The 11,058-nt window shown below is 33.1% G+C and overlaps 1 protein-coding gene across 1 annotated transcript; it reads left to right on the top strand.

The window, feature by feature from the left end:
- Positions 1 to 2,200: 2,200 nt before the first annotated feature.
- On the top strand, positions 2,201 to 4,232 carry LOC149253997 (benzyl alcohol O-benzoyltransferase-like). Its single transcript, XM_089456973.1, has 2 exons — positions 2,201 to 2,788; positions 2,879 to 4,232. Exons 1-2 carry the CDS (start codon positions 2,357 to 2,359, stop codon positions 3,791 to 3,793), a joined length of 1,347 nt encoding a protein of 448 aa, XP_089313099.1. The 5' UTR covers positions 2,201 to 2,356; the 3' UTR covers positions 3,794 to 4,232.
- Positions 4,233 to 11,058: the final 6,826 nt, after the last annotated feature.

Genomic DNA, 11,058 nt, shown 5'->3' with positions numbered 1-11,058 from the left:
AATTAAACAAACCAAACACGTATATTCATTTTTGTTTCTTTATTATATATTTTATTTATGGTGGAGAATGAGTGAAATATTTTCACAACTTCTTCTTAGCATGGACATAGAGTTGATGTTTTATAATACTTTTAATTAAACAAACTAAACACTTATATTCATTTTTGTTTTTTTATTATATCTACCATTTTTTAATATATATATATATATATATATATATATATTAAAGGGACACATGTTAATTCCAAGTTGAACATGGGCATACTTACACATCTCTTTGAGTTGTAGAATGAGCCTCTCGCTAAATTAGTATTTATATTTCAAATATATGATTTTATATTCTTGATAAACTAAGACAACCGTATAATTTGAATTGTTGATAAATGTCCATAAGCATGAAAACATTTAGCTCATGATATATTTCACATTGCCCAAATTTTGAAAAGTCATAAAACTTAACTAAATTATAAATTTATTTTAAATGATTTGTGTTATTAATTTGAAAAAGAAGATATATATATATATATATATATATATATATATATGTATGTATGTATGTATGTATGTATGTATGTATGTATATATATATATATGTATATATATATATATATATATGTATGTATATATATGTATATGTATATATATATATATGTGTGTGTGTGTGTGTGTGTGTGTATATATATATATATATATATATATATATAATTAGAAAAATTCTCATGGTAAATAGACTTTGTCGCAATATCAAAGGCCAATCTCATGACTTGGTAATACCACATGCCAAAAAAAACACAACTCATATTTATATGAATATGACATTTTTTAATTAATCAATTTAATTAAAAATGTTGAAGGAGTATACCTACTTTCTAAATCAATCTCAAGTTTTCATCTATTTTAAAATATTATGTAAATTAAATCTCTACCATCCACCTAATTGAATCTCTTGACTTAGTAATACCACATGCAAAAAAAAACACAACTCATATTTATATGAATATGACATTTTTAATTAATCAATTTAATTAAAAATGTTGAAGGAGTATACCTACTTTCTAAATCAATCTCAAGTTTTCATCTATTTTAAAATATTATGTAAATTAAATCTCTACCATCCACCTAATCACTTGCACAACCATATAAAACACTTACCCTCACTTTATCAAGAAGATTCTTAATTTCTAAATAGTCTTTGCTACAATACCATGGGCTAATACTATGACTTATCAATACCACATACTTGAAAAAAACATAATTGACTTTATATGATACTATTTCACATGAGGATTTTTTAATTAATAAATTTAATTTAAAAAAAAAAAGAAATAATTACTTTGAAGGTAAATTTCAACTTTTGATTTATGTATATCACTCTAAATATTCTAGAAATTTGACATATATACAATATTATTGGCTAATACTATGGCTTATCAATAGTACATACTTGAAAAAACTAAAATTGATTTTATATAATATTCTTTCACATGAAATGTTTTTAGTTAACAAATTTAATTAAAAAAACAAAAAAAAAATAATTACTTTGTTCATAAATTTCAACTTTCTAAATAGTGTTTCTTAGAATACCATGGGCTAATACTATAGCTTATAAATACCACATATCTAAAAAAAACCATAATTAACTTTATATGATACTCTTTCAAATAAAAAAAAATTTAATTAACAAATTTAATTAAAAATACAAAAAATAAATAATTACTTTGAAGATAAATTTCAACTTTTAACTTACGTATATCATTGTAAATATTTTTAAAAAATTAAAATACATACAATATTATTAGCAAATGTTAAACTTATCTATACCACCTACCTAAAAAATAATAATTAACTTTATATAATATTCTTTCACATAATTTTTTTTAATTTAATTAATGAATTTAATTTAAAAAAATTAATTATTTTGTTCATAAATTTTAACTTTTAGCTCAGGTATATCACCATAAAAACATGTATACCAATATTCTATAGAAAATTTAACATATATACTAATATTAATATTAGAAAAGATAGGGATTAAATCCATACCACTTTAAGTTTTAAAAAGCTATTGTAAAAGTAAACCAACTTATTCAACATACTTATTAATAATTAAATTTAAAATTTAAAAATCCAATATGAAGTGGCCTTTGTTGTAGATCTTTCATGGTTAATCTTTCATTGGTGATGGTATTCGTTTTACTGGTCACATCACTTGAGAAAGGCCGGCTTCAATTTATATATATCTCTCACCAAACGCAGGCTTCGGCGTCTCCTCCATCTCGAAAGATCTTTGCTCTGCTCATCTTCGATTGCGTGCTCGCTTCATAGCCTTTCGTTGATTCTCCACAGCTTTGTTTTCATGGCTGCTCTGAATATGAAGGTCACCAGAAAGCCGGCTATCCTTGTCGATCCTCTCCTGCCTACTCCCAAAGGGTTGCTATACCTTTCCAATCTAGATGATCAACAGTTTCTCAGATTTCATATTCCCGTCCTTCAATTATATCGGTTCGATCCGTCGAAAAAAGGTGAGGATCCCGCCAAAGTTATCAGAGAGGCGCTGGCTAAGGTTTTGGTGTTTTACTATCCTTTTGCCGGAAGATTGAGAGAAGCGCCCTTCGGTAAGCTCCTCGTGGACTGCACCAGCGAAGGCGTGCTGTTTGTGGAAGCTGATGCCGACGTTTCCATGGAGGAATTCGGAGAGCTGCACCCGCCCTTCCCCTGCTTGGCTGATCTGCTGCATGATGTGCCGAGCTCGGAAACTATTACCAATTCTCCCCTCCTCCTCATTCAGGTTAATTGATAACTCATTCTTTGATGAAAGCAATTCATATTCCAGTCCAAATTATGTTTTTTTAACGTGTTGCTTATCACGATATTTCAGGTAACGCGGTTGAGATGTGGAGGGTTCATTTTCGCCCTTAGTTTGAATCACACCATGAGCGACGCGCTTGGCCTCGTTCAATTCTTGAAAGCTCTCGGCGAAATGGCGAGAGGGGCTGCGAGGCCTTCGGTTCGTCCAGTCTGGGAAAGAGAAATCCTCCGACCGCGGACGAATCCCACAGTTAAATTCCCCCACTACGAATATGATCAAATCGAAGACAAAGACGGGCAGATGGCGAACGTGAAGGAGATGAGGCAGAGTTCATTCTTTTTCGGGCCGAAGGAGATCGAGTCGCTGAAGAGACAAGCAGTAGGGCAAGGCAAGTGCCCGACCTTTGAAGTTCTATCGGCCTGTTTGTGGCGTTCCAGAACGAGGGCTCTCCAACTGCCCGCTGAGCAGGAAGTTCGGTTCATATTCCCTTTGGATGGCCGAGCGAGATTCGACCCGCCGATTCCCGAAAACTTCTACGGCAATGCGATCATTTTGTCGTGCGCGAAGACGACCGCAGGAGAGCTGGCAACCAAACCGTTGTCCTTCGCTGTGAAGTTGATCCGCCAAGCGAAAATGAGCGTGAATGGCGAGTACATGCGATCGGTGATAGATTTGATGGAGTTGAGAGGGCACCCTCTCTTTACAGTGCCGGGCACCTATGGGGTCTCGGACTGTACTAAGATCGGGTTTGGAGATGTGGATTTGGGGTGGGGAAGAGCAGCCTACGGCGGGCCAGCACTAGGTGGGGTGGGACCAGCGGCAGCGGCGGGCTTGACAAGCTTCCTCGTCCCTTATCGTAACAGAAGTGGGGTGGAGGGCATAGTGGTTCCAATATGTTTGCCGCCGGCTGCTATGCATATATTTGAAGCAGAAATCAATGAAGCTATCGAGAACGCGGCCCCATATCTACGATCCTCCCTATAAAATAGCAATCTCTAAGATTAATTATATTAAATTGCTGTTAATTAATTATATTAAGTTGCTTAAGAGCGCAAGTTGTGTACAAGTTGCCTTAGACTCTGAGAGTACGTACGGTACAAAGGTCGTTGGGATTCGTTGACTGTCATTGAGGGTTGCAGGGGTGGAATGCCCTCCAGGTTCAGGTTCTTTCTTTTTCCTCTTTTGCAATATTTGAATTTCTCTATGTCTATCTGGAGCAGAATATAGAAATGGATGTTTTGTTTAAAAGAGGTGTTTCTTAATGGCTTGGCAGAATGTTTTTCGCATGATTGATGGATTTATCTCACAATAGGGCTTTTTTGAGCTCTGATTATTGGATGTCTCTTCTTCTGGTTTTTTCTCATGGTTTTGATTATTGGATGTCCGTTCCTCTGGTCCATGACTTTCAGTAGGCTGAATTTTCATATGCTGAATAAAGTGGAGTGTCTTAGTATTTGCTCTGTAAAATACTTTTAACTTTGTTTATCTGAAGTTTCTTTTGATTAATCTCTTTATCCCAAATATAAAAATATGTAACTTCTCTTTTTAGAATGGGGAATATCTGTTTTTATCTGCTTTAAAAAAAAAAGTACCATAAGAATGGCTTTTAATTTCCAGCATTATTTTAGATGGCTAGTCACACTTTGTTGGGTTCTTCAATTCACTGAAAAAATTACAGTGAAGAAGATTGCAAACATCCAGGAAATTATGTAAAAAATTATCTACAAATTTATTTTTACAAATAAACAATTTAGCTTATGTATAAATGATTTTTTTCGAGTTTTTTAGTGTAATTTTCTGTAGATTTTTCTGGTTTAATTTCTCTAAAATCTAGCAAAGTGTTTCAAAATGCTGAATCCATATATACAATAAAAAACTAATTTAAATAATACAAATCAAAATTTAGGAACAATTTTTCCACCAAACTCTAATTCTTTTCATTCATATAACTCAATAACATCAATTAAACAAATTACACCGTAGGTTTCATTCATTGATTCATTCCGTATGTTTCATTCCGAAGCACTCCGCATTCATTGATTCGTTGATTCATTCATTCATATAACTCGGCGACATCAATTGAACAAATTACATGATCATTTAAATGGAGAGCTATCATTTAACTGTTTTTTTAAAACAAAAATTCTAGAAACCTATTTTGAAATAAACCACATTTATTAACATGATAACTGAAATTTATTATTTACGCTCGTTGAACGAAGGACTTTAATCGCGACTTATTAGTATTTCTTTAAATGTTTTGAAATTCGCGACTTGATTTCTTTATTAGTATTTCTTAGTTATTACTTGTTCTCTCTGGCTGGTCTGAGGTTTTTGGCCCTGAACTAGGGCTACAAAATTTGGACTGGGGCTTCTCTTTTGTGCCTTCCTGGTCTCTCCATAGTCCTGAGACAGCTCGCCCTATTCACAGTTTTCTGAAGCCTTTCGGCCCCATCTCTGCCTGCAGCCTACCTCAGATAGGCCACGGCCTAGTCCTGGGGCCTTTTCGGCCTTCTGCAACTCGGACTACGGCCTTTTTGGCCTCTTCTAGGCCTGAGGCCTTGTCTGTTCATGACCTAAGGCCTCTTGGCCTCCTTTCTAGGGCTTTGGCCCTACTCCAAGGTACAATAAAAGAAACTTTTACCTTAACAAGCCGACAGATCACTGTGTAACCTTAATAACATGGCCTTTTTCTAGTCACTTTAATGGCTGTTCTTTCACCTAGGCTCTGATACCATGTTGATTTTTCAAAGAGAATTTGATCTTCTAATCTGATAACTACTGTCCAATGAATTCTTAATTATGTTAACTTATGTCACATGAATCATTAAATAATTATACGTAGAAAATCTCAACAGTAATACAATAATGATAGTAGGATCATAAAGAGACAGCCAAGCAGACAAAGAGACACAAATTTTCACCAGGGAAACCCAAACTCAGGAGAGAACCCAGCAATCTTTTCTAGGAGGAATTCTTCACTTCAGCAAGGTTACAATCTAATCTTTAAAGTAAAAAATGGTCAAACAGACCACAGAAATCATACAAGTCAAACAGACCAGAGAAATCATACAAGTCAAACAGACCAAAAATTCGGTCTTCCTGTTGCTACCCAGAATTTGGTCAGCCTTGGTCAACAGGGCCAAAATTTGGCTTCCTGCAGCTGCCTCAGAATCTCGGTCAACCTGCCTCAGAGTTCGGTCAAACAGTGCCTCAGAAATTTTGGTCAAAGAGTGGTCAACGCTAGTTGAACTTCTGTTTTCTTCTCCTCTTTTTCCTTCACACATGTGAACAGAGAGTAGATGATCTGTTGATCTGAATTGATGCCAAATGGAGGAGGTCAAGTGTCTTTATATAGTGGTCTAGACTCTAGATGTGCCCAAAGGGCATGTCTTTTAGCTGGGCCAACTTGACTTCTGGAGGCAAATTAAATTCAAAATTTAAATTTTAACAGCTTTGCTTTCTTGTTGGCCTTGCACTCTATAGATGATGCTGCCATCCTCATTAACTGACTGCAAGGTAGGTGCAACCAATGGAGGGAGTGGAGGGATGGAGGAAGGCACCTAACCTTGAGCTTGATATATAGTAGGTTGCCGCTGGGCCTCTGGCTTCCCTTTCCATTTCCTTTCTATCTTTTAAATATTCCCTGGATTATCTCAACAGTTATACCAATTAGGATCTGAGGTTAGTATATCTCCCTTGTTAGAGAGTTTGTGTTGTGAATGAAAACTACGAGCCATCATCATAAATCCGACAACAGCTTTGATTTTTTGTGAATGAAAACTACGAGCCATCGTCATAAATCCGACCGCTTTCAATTGGTTTGGTAATGGGTATTAAATGAGTGGGGTTTTATCGGTTGATTTAGATAATTGGGGTGTTAAAATTTAATAGCTTGAATTATAAGTATATATAATCTGATATTTAATATTTATCTGATTCCTTTCATTTCTAAAAAAATTAATAAATATATTTAAATGAATACATGGATTTCAATTATAATTCATTGTTTTTAGAAAAAATAAATTATTTTTTATAAAATTAAAATATTTAAATATAGATTTTGAGTCAATTATGATTTAATTTGTTATCTTTTTTTATTTTTTTTTGGGGAAAATAACTAGAGTTACTAAGTTGTATTGTTATTAAATTTAATTTTGATGCTTTGGGGTCTAAAATTTTTTGAAACTCATTTAAAGCTTCAAATGATTATTTTTTAGTCAATAATTTGTCAACAAAGTTCATAATACACTAAGAGCTTTCCAACTGAAAAATCACCTTAATAGGAGTTTTTTTGAAAAAGTTAATTTATATTGTTGACCAAAGTGATATTAAATAGATGTTAGGTCAATTCTCGTTACTTACAATGTGGAGCTAGTCACACCTTGACCACCTTGATACTAAGTAGATGCCATGCTAACTAGCATCACTGAGAATGTGGAGTTACCCACATGTGGAATTTCAAAAAGGTATTAAAGAGTCTAAAACCTTCACATTGATTAGTTATTGAGACATGCAAAAACTCTTAGCTTAACCTTAAATTATTAGCATATCATGTTAAAAATTGAGTTAAATTGGGTTAAATACTAGGTTTATAGGAAACAATTTTGAAGAATAAGAAGGAAGTAGAAGATCATCTTAATGTAACAACCATTTAAAACATACATTATCCATGGAAACTCCATAGTGGCAGTGTTTTCTTTATATTTTCACTTATACACATGTGAAAAGAGTAGATCATATGCCTCTCCCCCAACTTGGATTTTTTTCATAGTACATCTTATGTTCGTGTTCTTTATACGTATGATAAGTTATGCAACATTAAATATGTGAATGAAATAAACACGTCATCTCTCTCTCTCTCTCTCTCACATACACACACACACACACACACACATATATATATATATATATATTCGAACTAGGTGTTAGCCCCAATGTTGGATGGAAGAGAGATCTCTCTACTTGTGGGATGCTATGATGTTATGATATGTTGTTATTCTCTCCCCAACTTTTAACTTTCTTGTCATATTCAATAGTCTCTTTGAAGTCCTAAATTCCTCATATAAATTATAAAAATATGTCTTCACAAAGAATATATATGTGTGTGTGTGTGTTTATGTGTATGTGTGTGTGTTTAATATTACTAGAAAGACTAAATATTATTTTTTTATTTTAGTCTAAGCCTAGGCAAGGGCTAGCCCCAATGTTGGATGGAAAAAACGATCTCCCTACTAGTGGGACGTTATGATGCTATGGGTAGATCGTTTGTCCATTCAACATTGGAATGAGATGTATTTTGGATAAAAGTTATTATTCTCTTCCTAGATTTTATCTTTGTTGTCATACTCCATTCAACATTAGAATTGGATATATTTTGGGTAGTTGGGATAAATTTTATTATTCTCTTCTTAGCTTTTGTCTTTGTTGTCATACTCAATATTCTCCTAAAAGTCCTAAATTCCTTATAAAAAAAAAAAATCAATATATATATATATATTAATTACTAGAAAAACTAAATATTATTTTTTAGTTTTAAGGGAATGAAAAATAGAAAATTAAAATATTAAAAATTATTTTTCCTTAACTTGAGTGGTAGGTGAGAAATTTAAATACAAAAATGGAAATTAAATATTAAAATATTGAAAAAAAATAATTAAGATAATTTAAATTAGGGAAACAAAATAAATTTATAGCATTTTTATTTTAAAAAAATCAATTAATACTACTACATTATTATTAATTTTGTATTTTGTATTTTAAACTTTATATAAAATTATACATAGTAACAAGGGGCTTGCCATATGAAAAATCAAATCTTTTTCTTTTAATTTAAAATTAAAATTAGATTATTATTAATAAATTATTTAGGAGATATAAAACTCAAGGTAGAAAATAATACTATAACAATTTATAGTCTATAATCCAAACACATTTCATCAATAGAAAATAACAAGATAGAAAAAAATACAACTAACAAAAAGAATAGAGACTAGTGGAAGATGATTTTTGCTTGAGAGCAATATCTAGAGTTACCTCCTCCATTGTTGATGTTTGCAATGGAGATTATTAAATTTTAAATAGGATTTGTTACAATGTCATGGGCTAATACCATGGCTTATTAATACTAGATGCCCAAAAAAACCCATAACTCACTTGTTTATATGTCATTTTTTAATTAATCAATTTAATTAAAAGGAAAAAAAATAACACATAATTATTTTGGAGATAAATCTCAAGATTTGGTTTGTGTATATTGTTATCAATATTCTAGAATATTCCTCGGAGGTTAAATCCTTCCACCTAACACAACCATATAAATTAAGCGGTTGGTAAATTCCCATAGACATTAATCTATAATAGGTAACAAAAAACTTATTACATGACACATTTGACATTGCTAAAATTAAAAAATCATAAAACTAATTAAATTATAACTTTATTATTATACAACTTGAGTGGCCTAATGGTTAAGAGCATGTGTTTCCTAGTAAGAGGTCACAACCAGAGGGGGGTAGAGTATGTATGCCTTCAAATACTTTAGCAGTTAAGGGAGGTGCATCCCTCGTCCCACAAACAAGGGACTCTCATACACCAATTTGGTCTCTAGACGTGACGTTAAAATCAAATATATTATTACTAACAATTACACCAGATGTTGCAAATGAAACACTGTAAGGAATAAATTCGAGAAGAATAACATGAACTTGAACACCTACTAATTCTACACCTTAAATGCCCACTATGTTGGAAGAATGAAACCTTAAAGCACTTGTTTTAGTTTTGAAAATATGCTCATTTTAAGGTTAGCCCCTCTGTGCTCTCATCTAATATTCCCTCAAATATTTCTGTATTGGGAGATTCTCTCCCCTGGGCCATATATTTTCACACAACACAACACTAGATTAGAATTAGTATCTTATATCTTTGGAACACAACAAACATATGTGTATCAAGTGATTTTTAGCATATTGTTGATGTACTTAACAAAAAGGGTCTCTCATTTGTGCATATTTGAGTCGGCATATCCAAGCAAAAATGTGGAGGGGGGGATGGAAATAATCCACTTACATGAGTTAATGGAATACTAGATAATGCACAATAAACAAAGTGCCACCTCAAGGATATTCCTTAGCACACTACACACTCTCAACCTTCAAGCAACAACATTAACATAAGGAAGTCAAGTTGTAAGAGAGTGTCAAGAGAAGCAAAGGAATTGACCCGCAACAAGAACCTGTTGATGCCTCGATTATCGCTGCAACAACATTGGGGGATAACCACCCGGTCCGGACCTTAGTACAGCTCCTTTTCTGTTTGGAATGGTGGCTCCGACTGGGGATAATGGGACCAGTTTCCCAGAAATGGATAAACGGGATGAATGGATAATTGATTGACTAATCTAATGATGGGCGAATAACTAAATCTATCAACAAAAATATAAGAACTATGACTTATCCCGGGAACTTATTGAGCTTTGAAGTGTAGCGCTTGATGGTCTGTGTCTATAGACAGGCATATAGATGACTCCATCTAACAGACATGGACATTATTTCATTCAGGATTACTGTGCTTAAATAGTTAAGCAAAGCGATTAAAGCAATATTACTACACTTATCATTTATATCATCGACACATACATGATTAAAAGAAAAGCACACCATAAACATCCAATAGTGGAAAGAATACAGAACTGTTGTTAAAGCACATATATATATTCGATAATAGCAAAGATAATCAAATAACAATTCATATGAAAGGAATGAATTCAGACATAGATAAAAGTACCATATGAGCTGCTTGACACTCCCAATATCAATCGCTACTTGTGATTCTTCCTTCAATGCAGAAACACTTTCAAACAAAGACAATAGTGCACAATTGCATAAAAAGCTTCCTTGTCAAATTTAGAATAACTGGTCCAGTTTCATAAAAGAATATGGCTGAAGCACAATAGTGCAACTTCAGTCTTTAAGTCAGGTACAAAACTTTACGACCCTTTCCAAAACAATGAAAGGGTCTATAAATACTTAATTAATCTAACTATCTAAAAAACTGAAATCCTACTTAATTGGTATCAATAAATTTTGATCCTATTTTCTTCAGCAATCTGGCAGTCGGCGGCATGAATCATCAAGTAGGCTGCTTGCCTTTAAATCTGAGCTGACTTATCGCAAGCATCGGCTCCACTTCGGGTGGTTTGTTGAGGCGCGAGCTGAGCTGGGCGGCATAGGTGGCATCCTGAATAT

The sequence above is a fragment of the Pinus tabuliformis genome, chromosome 7, assembly GCF_031772625.1.
Source record: "Pinus tabuliformis cultivar Carrire ecotype Pingquan chromosome 7, CPIR1, whole genome shotgun sequence".
In the NCBI taxonomy this organism is placed as follows: domain Eukaryota; kingdom Viridiplantae; phylum Streptophyta; class Pinopsida; order Pinales; family Pinaceae; genus Pinus; species Pinus tabuliformis.
This window is presented reverse-complemented; position numbering and strand designations above follow the sequence as displayed.